This window comes from Leptodactylus fuscus, chromosome 2 (assembly GCF_031893055.1).
Source record: "Leptodactylus fuscus isolate aLepFus1 chromosome 2, aLepFus1.hap2, whole genome shotgun sequence".
In the NCBI taxonomy this organism is placed as follows: Eukaryota; Metazoa; Chordata; class Amphibia; order Anura; family Leptodactylidae; genus Leptodactylus; species Leptodactylus fuscus.
In genome coordinates, this window is record NC_134266.1 from 221,705,166 (window position 1) to 221,724,017 (window position 18,852).

The 18,852-nt window shown below is 40.4% G+C and overlaps 1 protein-coding gene across 1 annotated transcript in view; it reads left to right on the forward strand.

Annotated features, from left to right (window-relative positions):
* Nucleotides 1-18,852, forward strand: part of AVIL (advillin) — a 41,738-nt gene that overhangs the window by 19,119 nt on the left and 3,767 nt on the right. Inside the window, exons 5-17 of the mRNA XM_075265622.1 lie at nucleotides 327-435; nucleotides 2,249-2,359; nucleotides 4,233-4,438; nucleotides 5,226-5,304; nucleotides 5,807-5,905; nucleotides 6,039-6,192; nucleotides 6,865-6,965; nucleotides 11,809-11,946; nucleotides 12,482-12,640; nucleotides 13,372-13,551; nucleotides 14,561-14,706; nucleotides 17,334-17,478; nucleotides 18,004-18,192. Of these exons, the coding sequence (XP_075121723.1) occupies nucleotides 327-435; nucleotides 2,249-2,359; nucleotides 4,233-4,438; nucleotides 5,226-5,304; nucleotides 5,807-5,905; nucleotides 6,039-6,192; nucleotides 6,865-6,965; nucleotides 11,809-11,946; nucleotides 12,482-12,640; nucleotides 13,372-13,551; nucleotides 14,561-14,706; nucleotides 17,334-17,478; nucleotides 18,004-18,192 (1,816 nt within the window). The remainder of the gene's footprint in view (nucleotides 1-326; nucleotides 436-2,248; nucleotides 2,360-4,232; nucleotides 4,439-5,225; nucleotides 5,305-5,806; nucleotides 5,906-6,038; nucleotides 6,193-6,864; nucleotides 6,966-11,808; nucleotides 11,947-12,481; nucleotides 12,641-13,371; nucleotides 13,552-14,560; nucleotides 14,707-17,333; nucleotides 17,479-18,003; nucleotides 18,193-18,852) is intronic.

Consider the following 18,852-nt stretch of genomic DNA (forward strand, 5'->3'; position numbering starts at 1 on the left):
TTAATCGCATCCAAACCTTGCGGAAAAATACATGCAGCGGACACGCTGTGATATCCAATACTTTTGCGGTTTTAGAAATGGCAGCATGTCAATTATACTGAAGGAAATACTGGCAGTTTTCCTACAGGTATAATGGAAGCAGAGAGTATATACTACACAGTTTCTTGCATTCATTTATGAAAAGCTTTTTTTATTGGAGGTTTTTTTTTATCTTTTCCTTTAAGCATTATGTGTTTATATGTCACCAACCATATATTGGCGTTACTAATGTCCTGCATGTTTTGCCATTTACTATACCATGTGAATGTACTTTCTATCTTGCTTAGTTATAAGAAAGGAGGAGTAGCATCTGGAATGAAACATGTGGACACCAACACATATGATGTGAAGAGACTGCTTCATGTTAAAGGGAAAAGAAATGTCACCGCTACTGAGGTAAATCTCTACAACACAGAAGCGCAATACGTATGGTATATTGCCCGTAGAATATGAAGCAGCTTACAGAAATATCTATGCATAGTATTATCCTATTAATATTATAAATGTGAAAGTTTGTGGGTTTGTGAGTTTGGATGTTCGGATGTTTGTTCCTCACGCAAAACCCGCTCAACCGATTTGGCTGAAATTTTCCACAAACATAGTTAATACACCCGATTGCGCAATAGGCTACTTTTCGTCACAATAGCGCACATACGTTTGTGCCAGGACCCCACAAAACCCAAACTCACACCACCATCTCTGCAATCTCACACAGTTTGGACCATAGCAAGCCACAAAATTCATATTGCTCTCTACAGCCTCGCCCCTAACCCCACACAATCACATATACATATACTTTACCACTTTGCCCCTCACCTTAACGATACTCCAGGAGGTTCTCTTTAACGCCCCGGAGCAGCCATGTTTGCCGACCCCCACCGCTCTGACAATCCGCGACACCGCCCACCCATGTCAATACCCCTAGGCGGTCTAATAAATGCAAAAAAAAAAGTTTAAAAAAAGTAAAAAAAAAAAAAAACCAAATAAAAAGGATTAAAAATTCAAATCACCCCCCTTTCCCTAGAACACATATAAAAATAGTTAAAAACTGTGAAACACATACATGTTAGGTATCCCCGCGTCCGAAATCGCCCGCTCTACAAAGCTATAAAATATTTTTCCTGTTCGGTAAACACCGTAGCGGGAAAAATGGTCAAAAGTGCCAAACCGCCGTTTTTTCACTGTTTTGATTCTGATAAAAATTTTAATAAAAAGTGATCAAAGCAATAACATTTCCCGAAAATGGTAGAACTACAAAGTACACCCGGTCCCTAAAAAAAAAACGCCCTATACATCCCCGTACACGCACGTATAAAAAAGTTACGGCTGTCGGAATATGGCGACTTTTCCCAAAAATTTTTTTTAACACAGTTTTGGATTTTTTTTAAGGCGTCAAAATGTAAATAAAACCATATAAATTTGGTATCCCCGGCATCATAACGAAAGACAGAATACAGGGGACATGTCATTTTGGTTGCACAGTGAATGCCGTAAAACCAAAGCCCGTAAGAAAGTCGCAGAAATGCATTTTTTCTTCAAATCCACCCCATTCTGAATTCTTTCCCTGCTTCCCAGTACAATATATAGAATAAATAATGGTGGCATCATGAAGAAAAATTTGTCCCGCAAAAACTAAGACCTCATATGGCTCTGGGAGCAGAGAAATAAAAAAGTTATGGGGTTTAGAAGGAGGGGAGTCAAAAACGAAAAACGAAAATCCAAAAATGCCATCGGCGGGAAAGGGTTAACTTCAAATACTTCTGTCCCAAAGTCACTATGTAAAGTTTCTCACAACACCGTATATATAGCAGCTCAAATACAAAGTAACTTCAACACAAAAGTCTCAGGTATTCTCAGAATTACAGCAACAACAAGATACAAAGTTACATTTCATATCCCATACCTTATACATACTACGAAAACCTTACCCTCACCTGTATATACCCACTGCTACAATCACCGCAGACGAAGTCGCGGGTACCAGCTAGTATAATATATTTTAAGAATTAATTATTATATAATAGACCATTGCAGTAGTCGCCAAATTGTATTTCCTTGTGGTGTGGAACCTACATATATTTTTTAAAGGAAGGAACAGTTATTTCTCTGACTCTCAAATGCATGAAACTAATATCCTGCAATATTTCTCATCGACCTGCAAAATATGTTTTCTACACCCATAACATCATGATATCTTCTCTATACATAGGTGGAGCTGAGCTGGAACAGTTTTAATCTTGGTGATGTATTCTTATTGGACCTCGGCAAAGTTATCATTCAATGGAATGGACCTGAAAGCAACAAAGCGGAAAGAATGAAGGTATAGGACGTTACTGTAAAAAAAAGATATATATCCATTAGGATCAATCTTTGTGACAAGCCTAGCAAATGTGGCCAGGGTGAAGCAGCAGTAAGATCTGAGGGCTTTCTGCCCCTATTATACCTAAATGGAAAACACCACCCTAAGGCTGGTCTTACACGACCGTAGTTTAAGTCCGCAAATGGTCCGCAATTGAGGGTTTTCAATTGCGGACCACTTGTGGACACATTATACTCAGTGCGGCCTCTTACACCACTGGATATTTTATCCATGGTGTGCCGGGCTGCAACCAAGTTCCGCACTTTTTAGAACATGTCCGTAATGGCCGCAATTCACGGCACTGCACTGACTCGCCCATAGAACTCTATGGGCGAGTGCGGCAGGTCACAGACATCTGCGGAGTGTAAGTTGCTGATCAGCTACTAGTGTTGCTGATCAGCAACTTGCGGACCGTAAAAGCATGTCCCATGTCGTGTAAACGCTGCTTTTTACAGTATCTGCAAAGTAGATGGAATTCTAGATAATTCCATCTACACTACAGAAAAAAAATTGCAACACAAAACCAGTGATTTAAAAAATGTTCACGTTTTTATAAATCGCAACATGTCAATTATACCTCTGGAAATGCTGAGATTTTCTGTATATGTATAATAGAAGCAGAAAGTCCGCAGAGGGAGGAAATCTCTGCGGACTTTCTAAGAACAATGCTTCAGAAATCAACGTGATGCAGTCGTTTTTTGGCTCCAACTCACTACGTGGGGCCTGAGCCTCTAGCAGTTCCTAAGTCTATTGAACAATCTACTAGTAATAGTGTGCCGTGAAATTCATTCAGATGAGAGCCTTAGGCGCATTGTAAGAGAACAGCTACCAGAATTAGGCGGTCATTTCTCTTACATAACTACCAGGATCCACTGACACTTGTTATGTCCACCCATGACCACAATAACATTTGCATGGAGATTTTTAATCTGCCCTATATTCTTGGTTTCCTTCTATACTTGAGAAAAGCAGCAGTGCACAAAACAATTGGGGGGGATTAGTTATTATTTGTAGTCCAGTTTTATGGTGTAAATAGCAGCAAATAGGCAATTAAATAGTCATAAATGTCATTTTTGCTCCAGCCTTGCCAGTATTCTGAAAGAGATGTAGGTGCAGCTATTACCCACTCCCCATTCATCATCATTTACCCCTCTTTTATGGTATAAATTCAATTAGGTGTAAGGGAACTTGGAGGATGCATCTAACTCATGAAAAGTCACAGCCTCATCATGAATTAAGCTCATCCTTCACAGGGGAAGAGGACATAAAGACCGGCAGTAAATATGCCAGTCGTTATGAATTGCCCAGTCAAACACTGTTATGTTTGGTTGTGTTCACTTCAGCAGTGTGGCTTCCATTTATATCAGAAACCATAATCCTGTGCAGGACCCAACACTGGAGTCACCCATTTGATTCCACTGACTAATATGTTCTGGCGCGTTGTGCCAAGGTGTGGGCTGGAGTGACAAGAACATTGCTGCTGCGTGTAGCACTATTTTCCAAATGACGGCAACTGCAGTTGAAGTTCTAAATGGAACCTATAATGCAGATTTGAGCAGAACCTTATAGCAGAAAGTACTGTATATTATAATTATGGATCCTTAGATTAATGTCTGAAGTCTGAACACTTAGGATTACCCCAAGCGTTGTCTATTTTCACCCCTATAGTTTATCTCTTAATGTTTGATACTTGTAATGCTGGTAAATCCATAGTGATGTGGAGTATGTTGGCGTCATATAAATAAAGATTGTTATTGTACTATCAAACCTGATGAGAATATTTGGTGATGTCATTAATAGAAGTGATACCAACCCTTCTATGTCTTGTCATAAGGGAATGTTACTAGCTAAAGACATACGTGATCGGGAAAGAGGAGGCAGGATGGAGATTGGCGTCATTGAAGGAGATAATGAACAAGCATCGCCAGAATTAATGAAACTTATTGCAAATACACTTGGAGAAAGAATCCAAAGAATTGGTCCAGGGACCCCTGATGAAGTTGCTGACCAAGCACAGAAGGCTAACATCATGTTGTACCAGTAAGTGGTTATGTTGTACATACTGAACAACATATCATTTATTATCTCTGCACAACAAATATCGTACTACGAAGTAAAATTTGTTTTGTGTGTGGTGAGTTTGGTCACTCGATACAACGTAGAAATATTAGGGTTGAGGGAGCTGTCCAGAAGTCGTGGTCCTGCTGCTCATGAGATATTTTTCTAATATTTTTCTCTGTTTTTATGTGAAAAATATTCATCAAAAACTGGAACCTGCACAATTCTGAGGTTTTAAATCTATCTTAATGTTCGTGAAATTTTGACAGGTCTGCATGATCTTGCTCGGCAATCTGTTCTATGGCTGTATAAGCCTTCACTGTGGTTTCATAGCAGTTTTTTTTTTTTTGCTCCATATAGCCCCATTATGGCAGCAACACATTTTTATTTTCTCTTTTACGCTAGGTTCATACTAGTGTTTGGCTTTCCATTCTTCAGGTCAACTAGGAGGCCCAGGATTAAAAGCCTAATCTGCTCAAAAAGCGGTTACCCACTGAAACTTGTAGGCCACTAGACTATAATAGGGTCCACCAGGTTTCCACCTGAAAAATGCAGATTTTTTAAGCGGATTCAAATGTGAACTTAGCCTGAGACAGGGGGCAAAGACAATACAGGGAAGTAGTCTACAAGTAGTTTACTTCTCCACACTTCCTGTCCTTCAGTTCCCACGAGGCTTTGCAGCTCCCTGTATGGATGGTGGGTATATAAACTGTGATTTACAGAAAATAAATTACGCTGAGTTCAATTCACATTTGTGACTTCATACTAGTGTTTCAGATGCTGGTGGACAAATGGAGGTGAAAGAGGTGGCAGCGCGTCCATTAGTTCAAGAAATGCTAAATCACCAGGTAAAGAAAGATTCAAGAGGGATGTTTCATTGCTGGGGGTGTTGTGTCATGCATAGTGAATTTATGGTAAAATAAAGTATACCTTTCCTAATCATTTATTATTATTATTATTATTATTATTATTATTATTATATGAGAAAGTAACATCTTCCTCTCATTTCCTTGCTTCTACATTTTCTGTTAATGTTCAGAAACTTATTTGGTAACTAAAAAGTATGTTCTGATGACAAGGAGGAGAGGGATGGAGCAGCAGGGAGATGCAGATGCAGCTGTGTAACAGCTGGCTTGCTGTGAGAGGGTAAACCAAGAAGCAGATATCTCACTGGCAGGAGCACTGAGCAGGTTTCTCCAGCTCCTGACCAGGAACAGCCTGCCAGTACAGTTATACAGAATTTACAAAAACTATAGCGAGGAAAGGAAAATCCATCCTTATAATGATAGATGCTTAATCTGTATGATGCCATATCAGTGAGTGTGAAGCATTTCCAAACTCCTTTTCCAGGACTGTTATATCTTGGATCAAGGTGGGACCAAAATATATGTCTGGAAGGGAAAGGGAGCCACAAAGGCAGAAAAGCAAACTGCAATGTCTAGAGCTTTGGTAAGTAACAATCCTATGTCATTAAAGATTGTTCCTGTATCTTTGGGATACATTGTTGACATTCTTCTTTATCACAATGTGTAGAAGGAATGGATAAGTATATACTAAAGCTAAATCCTATTGAATTTAACAGGAATTTATTAAGATGAAATCCTATCCGCACAGTACCAACGTGGAAACTGTTAATGATGGTGCAGAGTCTGCCATGTTCAAACAACTGTTCCAGAAATGGACTGTGAAGGACCAGTCTGTTGGTATGGGAAAGGCGTACAGTGCCAGTAAGGTTGGTAAGTAAATTGCAGAATTAACACTAAATCGCTTTCCATTTCATTTTAATGCGATTAAACTAAATATATTTTTAATAATATATCAAGGGAGTACTGGGACCAAGAATCCAGGTGCATATAGTCCATTGCTCTAATTTAATATTAATGGAGTTTTCCAGTCCCTTTGCTGCTTTCGATACTGATTCTTTTTGCTCCTCAGGATAAGTTATTGGTAACAGATCATTTGGGTCCACACCTGGATCTTATACAGCTCAGCGGTTTCAGGCTGCCTCTGGTGCTGGCACTTATATAGGGATAGCAACCGGTAGCTGGAAACCCTTCTCTTGTATAGTGGCAGTGTTGCAGTACTGTAGCTCTACCCCCTTTCAAATGAAGAGCAGATAACCGCCACTACCAAGGGGAAGGAGCCTCCTGCTTCCAGCTCTGTCCTCTGATGCCATAGACAGTCCAGAACAGCTGATTTGCGGAGTCCAGAAAAACCCTTTAGCGATCAAATATCTTTACAACTTGAAGTTATAAAATTCTACAAACCTTTTTCCTGACTTCCAACTAAAATTTCCCCACTGTGGGACTATTTAAAGGATTATCTTATCTTAAAAAAAAGTCAGAATTGGAATTGGTAAGAATTGGAAAGTAAATTTTTGCTGAATCTAATGTCATTGTGTGTTACAGCTAAAGTCAGCCAAGAGAAATTTGATGCCTCTTTACTCCATGCCAAGCCAGCAGTGGCTGCCCAGGAGCGCATGGTGGATGATGGAAGTGGAAGTGCTGAGGTAAGTGTCTACTGTTTTATGGGATTTAGCTCCCACTATATATTACTGTATTTTTTATCTACCCCATGCCTATTACAGTTATACCTCTTCTAGACAACCACTTAATATGCTTTGACAAGTCTTCTGAAAGAAGATGGCCAGTATGCGTAAGATATGTAGAAACTGAGTATCTGTTCCAGAAAATCTGGTCTGGATAAGGTGATGGTTGCCAGTTTGCATATTGTTTACTGCCGTCCGTGCATTGACTGTGCTTCCATGGCTCCATTCATTCAATGTAGAGGAGCTGCGGAACCAGGGCCCATAATCGGACAGGAATAGGACCTGTTCCATATTTTGCAGCCCGGACTATCAGCCTGCACACGGGACCTTATAATTCATGGTCATGTGTATGGGCCCATAGAAATGAATGGGTCAATGTGCCAGGAAAAACCCAAATAGTAAACTGACATTTCACACTGTCATCTGCAAGGGGGCTTAGGACAAGGGTTCACTGTATTTTGCTCTTGCATATTACTTATTATTGTGTTGTCTTCAGTTTAGCTCCACAGTACTTTACAATACATTGTAATTTTTAGGTAAGTATTATGTTTTCAGAGTGACTTTCTCCCTTATATAGGATAATCGGAGAATTTACGTTTTAAGTTTTTATAGCCTTGTGTGTAATTCAGACACCATAATATTACATGACATGAAAACATTCATCTACTAACCATTAAGATAGGCTACAAAATATCTGAAATATCTCTAACAAAACCTAGCTGATTTACAATTGACACTTCAACCTGGATGGATGGAATCCCTTTTTGGACATTAATGCTTGGAGACTTTTAATATTTTCCTTCTCCGCCTTTCAAAATTTATAACTTTTCTATTTTTCTGCTAAAAGGAAAATGTTCGTTGTTGTACCGTGTTAGCCAGTGGGTTGGAAATATAAAAAAACACGAAAACTTGGTGATCTTCAGTAGTTGATACCTTTTTAATGGCTAACTCATAATGATGACAAATGGCTAACGTTTCGAAGCGCAAAAGGCTCCTTTGTCAAAGCAAATTTAAAAACATTTTTGAAGGATGCATATATATATATATATATACACAGAGCAGGCACAAAGGGTGTTAGATTTCAGGAGGAGGGGGGGGGTTGTTAGTAGTTGGTGAGACAATGTAAGTGTAACCCCTGTGTGCAGTTCAAGGCAACGAGGGGTTAACAGTTTGCAAACATTGTGCATGCAGCATGAAAGCAATTGTGATTGTTTATCAAATCCTTGGAGGATGGGAGGGGCTGCTTGGCAGGGGAGACCATGTGCTCAGGCAGTCTGCAGGAGAGAGGGATCACAGGTGGATGCAGGAATAAGATCTCCTGAGCTCCCAGAGGCTGAAAGCAACAAGAAAGAGGATTTAATTCCTTCAGAGAAAAGGTTACCAACTCCACAGGACGATTTGCCGAAAATACAGGGTATTCATACTCTCCACAACCGACGGAGGCACCTCCCTGCTACACCGGAATGTTCTTCCAGACTTAACCCTTTGGCAGCCTGTTGGACAGGACAGCATTAATTCCTCTGGAACTGTAAGTGTACCTACCACCAGCATTCTTATTTAGACCGCATCCTATGATCCAGGAGTGAGTTGTTCTTGTCTAGTATAACTTTTTAAGCTGAGCACTGCAGAAGGAGTAAAAGAGACTTGATGCATCCAGGCACCTGCTGTGCTGCCATGTCCTATTGTAAGGGATAAAGCCTGCTGCTGCTGATAGATGATTGTAGCCAGTACTGGATTTTCTGCAGTGTACCAAATCTTCTGGACTAAGGAATATTACCCTGCTAGGAATTAAAGGAGCATTGTTCATTTCTGACATATTTCATGTGCACCAACGAAAGAAGATTCTTTCCAGAACCGCGGCAACAGGCCTTGTACTAAGACTGAGCTTTGTGATTGTTATACATTGTACTAGGGCTTTGCCATATAGACCTGCCATTTTCTAGATAGGTTTATCGTTTAAAGCACCACCTCTTACTGATGCTGTGAATGTTATTGCATATTGTACTTCACCATTACTTTTATTAAGTTCCATATAAAAGTTTCTTTGTTTATACCACAATCCTCTCTGGCGTGTTGGTGTGGGCGGGGCTTTCCCTTGTCAAGCCCCGGACAGAGATCTGAAGAAAGGTACTGTCAACCCGGAAGCACCAGAATATCACCGACAAGGGTGGAGGCACTGCGCTAAGCAAGGTAGAACGGCAACTCATACTTATCCGAACGCCCCGCTACCCGGGGGTGTGGCCAAAGGGGGTGTTACATAAGCAATTGGTGGAGACATTTGGTCGAGACAATGTGGTAATTGGTGGAGACAATATAAACACTTACAGGTCCTTGTCAGATCACACGCTACTGTAAAAAGACATGAACCCCTGTGATGCATTAATCCCACACTCTAGTGTCTGAAACAATGTCATGAATTTATATTCATGTATGCGTCTTTCTCTCTTAGATCTGAAATTCCCTCTCAAAATCAGAATTTTCATGTCATTGGTAATGTTGTGGTCCCCCCTGCAAAAATGTTTTGACACGGGAAGGTCAGATCTTTGTTCTTTAATAGTATGGCGATGTGAGTTCATGCGCAGTCTAAGTTGCTGTCCGGTCTCTCCAACATACAGATTATCAGTGGAGCATTTGGTACACATAATTAAATACACTACATTGGATGTGCTGCAGGTGAAGGTACCTGGAATGTTATATTCCTTGTTCGAGTTTGGTATCTCTATCCTGTCAGTGGTCAGTATGTGGGGGCAGGTTTTGCACCTCTTATTCCCACATGGAAATGTTCCTGCGTTGGTTGGGGAGGAACATTTCCATGTGGGAATAAGAGGTGCAAAACCTGCCCCCACATACTGACCACTGACAGGATAGAGATACCAAACTCGAACAAGGAATATAACATTCCAGGTACCTTCACCTGCAGCACATCCAATGTAGTGTATTTAATTATGTGTACCAAATGCTCCACTGATAATCTGTATGTTGGAGAGACCGGACAGCAACTTAGACTGCGCATGAACTCACATCGCCATACTATTAAAGAACAAAGATCTGACCTTCCCGTGTCAAAACATTTTTGCAGGGGGGACCACAACATTACCAATGACATGAAAATTCTGATTTTGAGAGGGAATTTCAGATCTAAGAGAGAAAGACGCATACATGAATATAAATTCATGACATTGTTTCAGACACTAGAGTGTGGGATTAATGCATCACAGGGGTTCATGTCTTTTTACAGTAGCGTGTGATCTGACAAGGACCTGTAAGTGTTTATATTGTCTCCACCAATTACCACATTGTCTCGACCAAATGTCTCCACCAATTGCTTACATTGTCTCACCAACTACTAACAACCCCCCCCCCTCCTCCTGAAATCTAACACCCTTTGTGCCTGCTCTGTGTATATATATATATATGCATCCTTCAAAAATGTTTTTAAATTTGCTTTGACAAAGGAGCCTTTTGCGCTTCGAAACGTTAGCCATTTGTCATCATTATGAGTTAGCCATTAAAAAGGTATCAACTACTGAAGATCACCAAGTTTTCGTGTTTTTTTATTTTTCTGCTGACATAACTGAGTTGTGCTTTTATTTGGCACCATTTTGGGGTGCATATAATGTTTTGATTAGCTTTTATTAACGTTTATGGGGGTCCAGGTGAAAAAAACCTCTCAATTCTATCATAATTTTTTGCATTATTCCTATGATGTTCACTTTGCATTAAAAAGACATTTTAGCCAACTTTGTCCGGCAGGTCTTTACAATTACGGCAATGCCATATTTATATTGGTCTTATGTTTTACCACGTTTACTAATAAAATATTATTTTTTGATGATTTTCCCGGGGTCAACGTATTCTGATGTCTTTTTTGTTGACAGAAATAGGTAAGGGCTCTTTATTTGCGGGGCAAGTTTTAGTTTTTAATTGTACCAATCAGAGGGTTGTGTCAAAAGTGAAAGACCACTTGGATGCCGTCAAAAATGGAAAAACAGAGCAGATACAATACAGCAGTTAAAATTGTTTGTGTGCATCCATTTTTAACAGATCTAGCAAATCTATCAAACATCTATCATGGTCTCACCACGGTTCACACTAGCGTATGTATTCTGTCTGGTCCACATGGAGACCCCCTGGACGGAATCGTTCATGTGGGCAGTGCGCAGCAAGCACATGGACCCCATTATAGTCTATGGGGTCCGTGCGCTTTGACAGCACAGCGCTTGCAATTGCGATTGTCGGGGGGGGGGGGGGGGGAGTCTCCATGCAGACTCTCCCCGGATGGAATACATACACTAGTGTGAACCAACCCTTAGGATTCAAGCACCTGACCATAGTAGGGCTTCCGAAGAGGTTCATTCTACTGCATGCTTTGGATGCGTCTGACTCAATATAAATCCATATGTATGGATGAATGGTCCACTAAGACCATTGCTTCTTAGAAGAATAGAACCTGTAAAGCTGTGCAGTTTCATACTAAGCAGCAGCACTGTCATAAGACTCTGAGCATGTCTTGGCTGTCTGTACGTGTTGCATACCTTGTCACAGACCTAGAACACACAGATTTGTGCATTGTCAGAGAATTAGTGTAACCTCTTGTGAGCAGGGCCCTCAGTCCCATTGTATGTAATGTCTTATTACTATGTAATGTCTCATTTTGTCTTTACTTGGACCCTACAATTTGTAAAGTGCTGAGGAATATGTTGTCACATAAATAAAATGTATTATAATATTATTATTATTATTATTATTATTATTATTATTATTGTTATTACTACTACTACCAGTAACTTGGATCTTTTCTTAGGTTTGGAGGATTGAGAATCTGGAGTTAGTACCAGTAGAGGTGGAGTGGTATGGATTTTTCTATGGTGGCGACTGTTACCTCGTGCTCTATACATACCACGTGAACAAGAAGCCACATTATATTCTCTATATATGGCAAGTAAGTGGCCCTAGAAGTTATGAGACATTATGCTGGAATTTGCCTGGTAGATATTTATCACAAGTCTCACTACTATAAGGGCGGGGTCACACCTGCGCCTGTGCGCGCTTTAGCCAATCCAGCTTGGTTTCCGTCTTCTGCCCCGAGAAACTGGACAGGGGACGGAAACACGGCAGTCATTTCTCAAACCCATTCAAGTTAATGGGTTTGAAAGGTGAGCGCCCGTGAGTGTTTTGTACCTGTCCGCGGTGAAACCGTTTTTTTTTTTTAACCGGACACAAAGTCGGACATGCAGAACTTTGTGTCCAGGTAAAAAAAACTGCTTTTGCTGCGGACAGGTACAAAACGCTCACAGGTGCTCACCTTTCAAACCCATTCACTTGAATGGGTTTGAAAACTGACTGACTGGTTTCCGTCCCCTGTCCAGTTTCTCGGGGCAGAAGACGGAAACCAAGCTGGATTGCTTAAAGCGCGCACGGGCGCAGATGTGAATCCACCCTTACCCTGAATACCTGAACTGGCATCTTCCTTGCAGGGACGCCATGCATCACAGGACGAGCTGGCAGCCTCCGCTTATCTGGCTGTTCAACTTGATCAGGATTTTAATGGTGAACCTGTGCAAGTGCGAGTTTGTATGGGAAAGGAACCTCGACACTTCATGGCCATGTTCAAAGGAAAGCTTGTCATATTTGAGGTAAGCCTCTAAATACATATTTGCTTTCCCATAAGAAAAAAATTGTGTGTTTCTCTGTTATTCCTAATGAATATGTATGACCACTTTGACAACTTGTCCCTACGTTTTCTAAGGCTGGATTCACATCAGCGCTTGCTTTCCGGTTGAGGATTCCATCCCCCATTCGGCTTGAAAAATGCAGAGAGAAAAGTCTTAGGGCCCCTTCACACGGCGTAAGTGCTCGGCTCATTCCGAGCCGCACACGCGAGCGCTTCTAAACACTTCCCATTCACTTCAATGGGAGCGCTCGTAAAGTGTTTAGAAGCGCTCGTGTGTACGGCTCGGAATGAGCCTAGCGCTTACGCCGTATAAAGGGGCCCTCACAAGCAGGACTTTGCACTTTGCATTTTTCTGGTGGAAACTGGGTGGAAACCCAGAAGACCCCATTATAATCTATGGGATCCGCCAGGTTTCCGTGTGTATCAGCTTTTTAAAGGATTGGGTTTTCATATTTTGGGTCCCCAAGTAGATCCGAGTGCAGGTGTGAACCTAGTGTAATATTGTCTAATTACACAGATTTTATAGTGCCTGTAAGGTGAAATGGTAACACTCAATAGTCAATTTATTCATACACTTACAAGAGGAATAACAGAGGATCAGCACAACAAACAGTTCAAAGTTATATTAACATCCAACTCCAGGGTTCCATGTGAAATGTTCCTTTACTGGCTATGATTTTCTTGTTTGATCAGGGGGGTACATCCAGGAAGGGAAGTGAGGAGCCTGAGCCTCCTGTGAGATTGTTCCAGATTCATGGGACTGAACCTTCCAACACCAAAGCCGTAGAAGTTCCTGCATATGCTTCTTCCCTCAACTCCAATGACGTGTTTCTGCTCAAGACACAGTCAGGGTATTTCTTGTGGTATGGGAAGGTGAGCATGCAATAGACACTTGTGGAACTGTAGAGGTCACAAAAGTTGCTGCAGCAACTGGGCCCAAAATCCAGGCGCAAACAAGTCACCTTCAATACACTGGGTCTTGATAAACTTCTTTGATCTCCTTTCTGATTTACTTTTATGATTGTCTGTCTGTACATCGTAAATGTATGACCCTTTGGTGTACTACTATGAGAAGATTTGATACACAGCCTTCTACTGTCAGAAAGGAGAAAATGAACACCTTGTGCAAGACTCCAAAGCCTGGCTGTTTTCTTCTTCTCAGAAAGTGACCTCAAGAAAGCGACCATGCTTTTGATAGTCCTGCACAACACCTTTAATGGCAAGAATAGCAATCAGTCAGCAGCATGTAGTTAAGGAGGAATTCTGTGGCGGACGACTGTGTCAAAAAAGGGACTTCGGCCCCAGAGCCTGGCATGGCTGTTCATATGGATTTGGGAATGTCGGCCGATTTGCTCATGTAGGAGGTCCTTCCCATGGTCTTATTTACAAAGCTTATTTGATCAACGTATAAGCGAATGAATCCTGAATTTATCTATAATCATTCCTTAGGAGATTTAAAGCTATCAATGTATCTTCAAAAGCTTTCAGCCAAACCCTCATTGAGCTGGCAGCTATTCCTTCTGATTTCCGCATACACATACAAGTCAATGAGTTAGGGCAAGTATCTGTTGTTTTGAATGGAGAAAAAACTGAGTAAGTCACTTACAGACATCTCCAGTGGCAGCTTATCTCATGAGAACAAAAACTGGGTATGGTGAAATTCAGATGATGTCATGATAGAGCCGGTACACCCTCATATATATAAAATAGTCCTGCTGAATTTCTCTTTTGTGTATAGATATCTTGGGTTTTAAGCTCTGTTTCTCACGTGTATGTTCTCTCTAGCTTCTGAATAGTGTATGTATATTATTTGGAAGGTAATCCAAATTTACATATCTGTATCACAATTACATAACCAAAGTTATTGTGCTTTATGTAATAGGGCTCAAGTGGAGATGAACGAGAAATGGCCAAGCAGTTGGCAGCTATTTTAGCTGATGGTGATGGTGAGACGTTGGCAGAAGGCCAGGAGACTGTGCAGTTTTGGGAGATTCTAGGAGGAAAGGCACCCTATGCTAATGATAAAAGGTATCCCAGTTCTGTGCATGGTACAACTACATGGTAAAAATAATTGAGTCACTTTGATTGGACAGAACGCAACCTAAAATGAATGTTTATGTCACATTTAACAAAGTAATATACAACCCTACAATACTGATCGAGATGAAGGCACAAAAAACCCATGAGGCTGTTGGCTATTTCCCCATGTCAAGGGAAAAAATTCACTCCTTAATATAACAATCAGTATAAAACCCTGGCACCTAAAATCTATACCTGTAGCCTGTAATATTTTTCCTTTCAAGAAAGGCATTCAGGTCCTTCTTGAACGTGCACCATCACAATATCCTGCGGCAGTAAGTTTCACAGTCTCACTGCTTTTACAGCAAAGAATCCGGGTCCTATGATGCTGGTGAAATGCTCTCTACTCTATACTCCCATAATTGTATTTGCCATTGGCGGCAGCTGCCTGGCATTAAAGGTAAGCTTGCTGTCCACCAAAGTCCCCAAGTCTTTTTTGGTGACAGTCTTAACCAGTAAATTGCTATTAGTACTTAATCATATTTTTTATTTCCATGGCTAAAATGCATAACTTAACATTTGTCTATATAAACTTCATTTTTCATGTATCCCTCAATCCCTATGTAATATTCCACTAACCTCCTCAGTTTTGATTATTTTACAGAGTTTAGTATTGTCAAAGATGAGACTAGTATCATTCTAGCAATAGGATCACATGCTCTAGTGATGTGTCATCGCAATGGGAGTTTTGTTGCAAATGACACGATACACTCACGTATAATGTCAAAACACAAAAGCTCAGCCTGCTGAAGTTACAGGCTGCTTTGCTTAAGCAAAATCTTATCAGACTGAAGAAGGTTTGACACATAAGACATGTTCACTTGGCATTATCTTTATCTTTCTTTGTGGTCAGCTACTTCTAGGAATAAGCAGGGTGTTTTCATGTAAATGTAAGTTGTCTTCTTGGACATGTCACATGACAATTTCATGAGTCATGACGATTCAGCCATAATGATCCAACTCAAATATAAAGAAATGTAAACAACACATAAACAACATATCAAAATGGTAGTCCATAACTCCAGCAATTTGAGGCTTTTTCCATTTCAGTATCATCTGTGAATATGGAAAGCAGCTCTGTAAACCCTCTAACAGGTCATTAATAAACAAATTATGCATCTTTTCAGACAGGCCTATCACAATGTCTAACGTAAACCCTTAACCCTCCTCTGTCCCTGCTCCCACATTTCCCCACATGATATGATGTCATCTCATGCTAACTCCATAGGTCCAAGCTCCATCAACATGTTAAAGGACATGACTGTCGACGGCTCATAAAGTCTTATGTTTATGCAACGACAGTCACCTCTACTACAAAAGTGTCTGACCTCTGTATAAGCAATGACGCCCCTGTTACCTCTTGTGTCACCCCCTCTACCTCATAGATTGTAAGCTCTTGCGAGCAGGGCCCTCAGTCCCATTGTGTGAAGTGACTACTTCTTTGTAATGTATCTTTCTGTCTGTATTTGAACCCTACAAATTGTACAGCATTGCGGAATATGTTGGCGCTATATAAATAAAATTTATTATATTATTATTATTAAATTAAAAAGAAGAGGATGCAATACTGAGAACTTGTTAAGCAGGTGACATGTAATGGAGAATTTACATTATCTCTAGTCATGTCAGCCCTCATTGCATTCTCCTGTGTAAATACAGAAAAGAACAAGGCATCTCATAGATTAGCCTTTTCCTCATCCTCCTCCACCATTACTCCCAGATGGTTTTTGAGAGAGCCCACAGACTATTTCTTGTTATTTATATAATTGAAGAATTTTGGGGGGTTCATTTTACTTTCTTTGGAAATAAACCTCTGTCCCTATTTTCATGATCTTTTTCTGTGTTTCTTACACATCTTATTTTTCTCCATATAATTCTTAATGCATCATCACTTCCTTCTTGTTTTAATAGTTTAAACGCTTTCTTTTTTCATTTTTATTGCACCTCTTGTAGTTTTGCTTCACCACACCATTTTTTTGTTCAGAAGATCCTTATTTCCATACGGTATATGTCTTTCACCATTTAACCTGCGTACTTTTGTTTTAAAAGACACTGTCCCAGTTTATGGCCCTAAGTTCATCCTTTAGCTGAGGAAAATTGCCCGTCTTAAAGTTTAGTGTTTTTGTATCTCCTACACTAAATGTCTTAATAAGGGATACCTGCAAATGTATTTTGTAATATTAACTATTACCTAGGTGAACCCCCCCCCCCTCCTTCCTGGACCTGCACCTGCATTCATATGTTCCCACTCCTCTTCAGTCTTTTCTGTGTTAATTCTAACATTTTTCTGACCTCTGGGAACATTTTAGTACACCACCATATGTTTTAGCAGTCCCACTGAAATTGAAGAGTTTGGCCAACATTCATAGAACAAAGAAGGATTCCTTTGTTGCCATGTCCTGCTGCGCAATAGTTTTAGAAACAGATAAGTAAATCCTAATAATAAAACAAATAGTATTCATTTTACTTAGATCCTCCTTGTGTTTGAGTGTTTATGTAAAAACTAAGAATCCATGGATTGGTATTGGCCTGCAAATATCCTGTAAACCTTGTACGAATCCATTTTGTATCTTCAGGCTTCAGCAGGAAGAAGCAGAAGTGAATCCTCGGCTGTTTGAATGCTCTAACAAGACCGGACGCTTTGTTGTAACTGAAGTCACGGACTACAACCAGGATGATCTTGATCCAACTGATGTCATGCTTTTGGACACCTGGGATCAGGTTAGGTGAACACAGATATATCAAAGGCACGGGAGACTCAATAGGAGATTCCACTACAGATTTCGTCTAAAACTGGGGGAAAGAAATATTCTGCAAAGAGAACTTTTCTCTCTGCCGGTTTGAGTGTAAAATCGGGCAGACACCCAGCCGACTCCGTTATAGTCTTTTTAAGCAGATGGGGTCTCAGTCTTTCAGGTCCCCATGTGGACCTAAATGACAGAGACCCGAACACTAGTGTGAACCTATTGATATCAGATTTCTAGCATTACAATACATATACTCTATTAACTGCTGACATTACAATATTATCACGCTTTACAATGTATTGGTAGCAAGTTGCAAACATAATTTCTAGATCGTACAATAAGGCAGGAGAGGAAAGAGCGTTGTTGGTGGTAGGTTGGTGACAACCCTATAACTTTATGAATAGAAATGTAATGTTAGTAATAATTATACAGTATGTATTTTGTGTAGTGTTTTTTTTTTTAAACAAACTTTCTTCATGAATTTCATTTCCTCCTTAAGATATTCCTTTGGATCGGAGCAGAGGCCAATGATGTTGAAAAGAAAGAATCAGTGGCCACTGCAGTGGACTACCTAAAGACTCATCCCAGTGGCCGAGATCCAGAAACCCCAATACTCATCATCAAACAAGGATTTGAACCACCAAACTTTACAGGATGGTTCCTGGCTTGGGACCCACAGAAATGGAGTGTAAGATTTATTATAGTGATAGGTTACTGTTTGTTACAAGAGAACACAGTTTATGAAGGATCTGTCATCAGTTTTTCCCCTACAAACAGCACATGTAATGGAATAGATCTTAGACCTGATGAGGCTGGTCTACTTACTTTACGAATCCATCCCAGAATGACTGTATAATCCATTATAAAAGTTTTACCACCTGACCTGAAAGTGGCTATTTCACAAGTCCAGCTAGATAGCGAGAGAGCTCGAGAGTCCCATTTATTCAGGAGCTAAACTCAATCTCCACCCACCTAGCTGAACTGACAAGCCTTTTCAGTGTATCTCCTCCATTGTTGCTGCTAAAATCTCACACTGCTCAGCACAAGCTGCATTCTTTATTAATAAGGGCCATTGTGGATTGACATGACTGCATTGTTGGGCGTAATGGGGCGGATTTACTAATAATGAAAAAACAGAATGACTCCGTGGAAACATAATAAAGAGGAATTTTTTCATTCAAGCCATCCACATATGATACAGACATAACGTTTCGGCCCACTGGGCCTTCATGAGATTATATAAGTGGAAGGAAGGGGAACAGGCCCAAGTTAATGCAGAGTAGTATCAGCGCTTCAGCTAAGTGGATACGCCACATTCACTCACGCCTCTTCCCCTTCCTTCCATTTA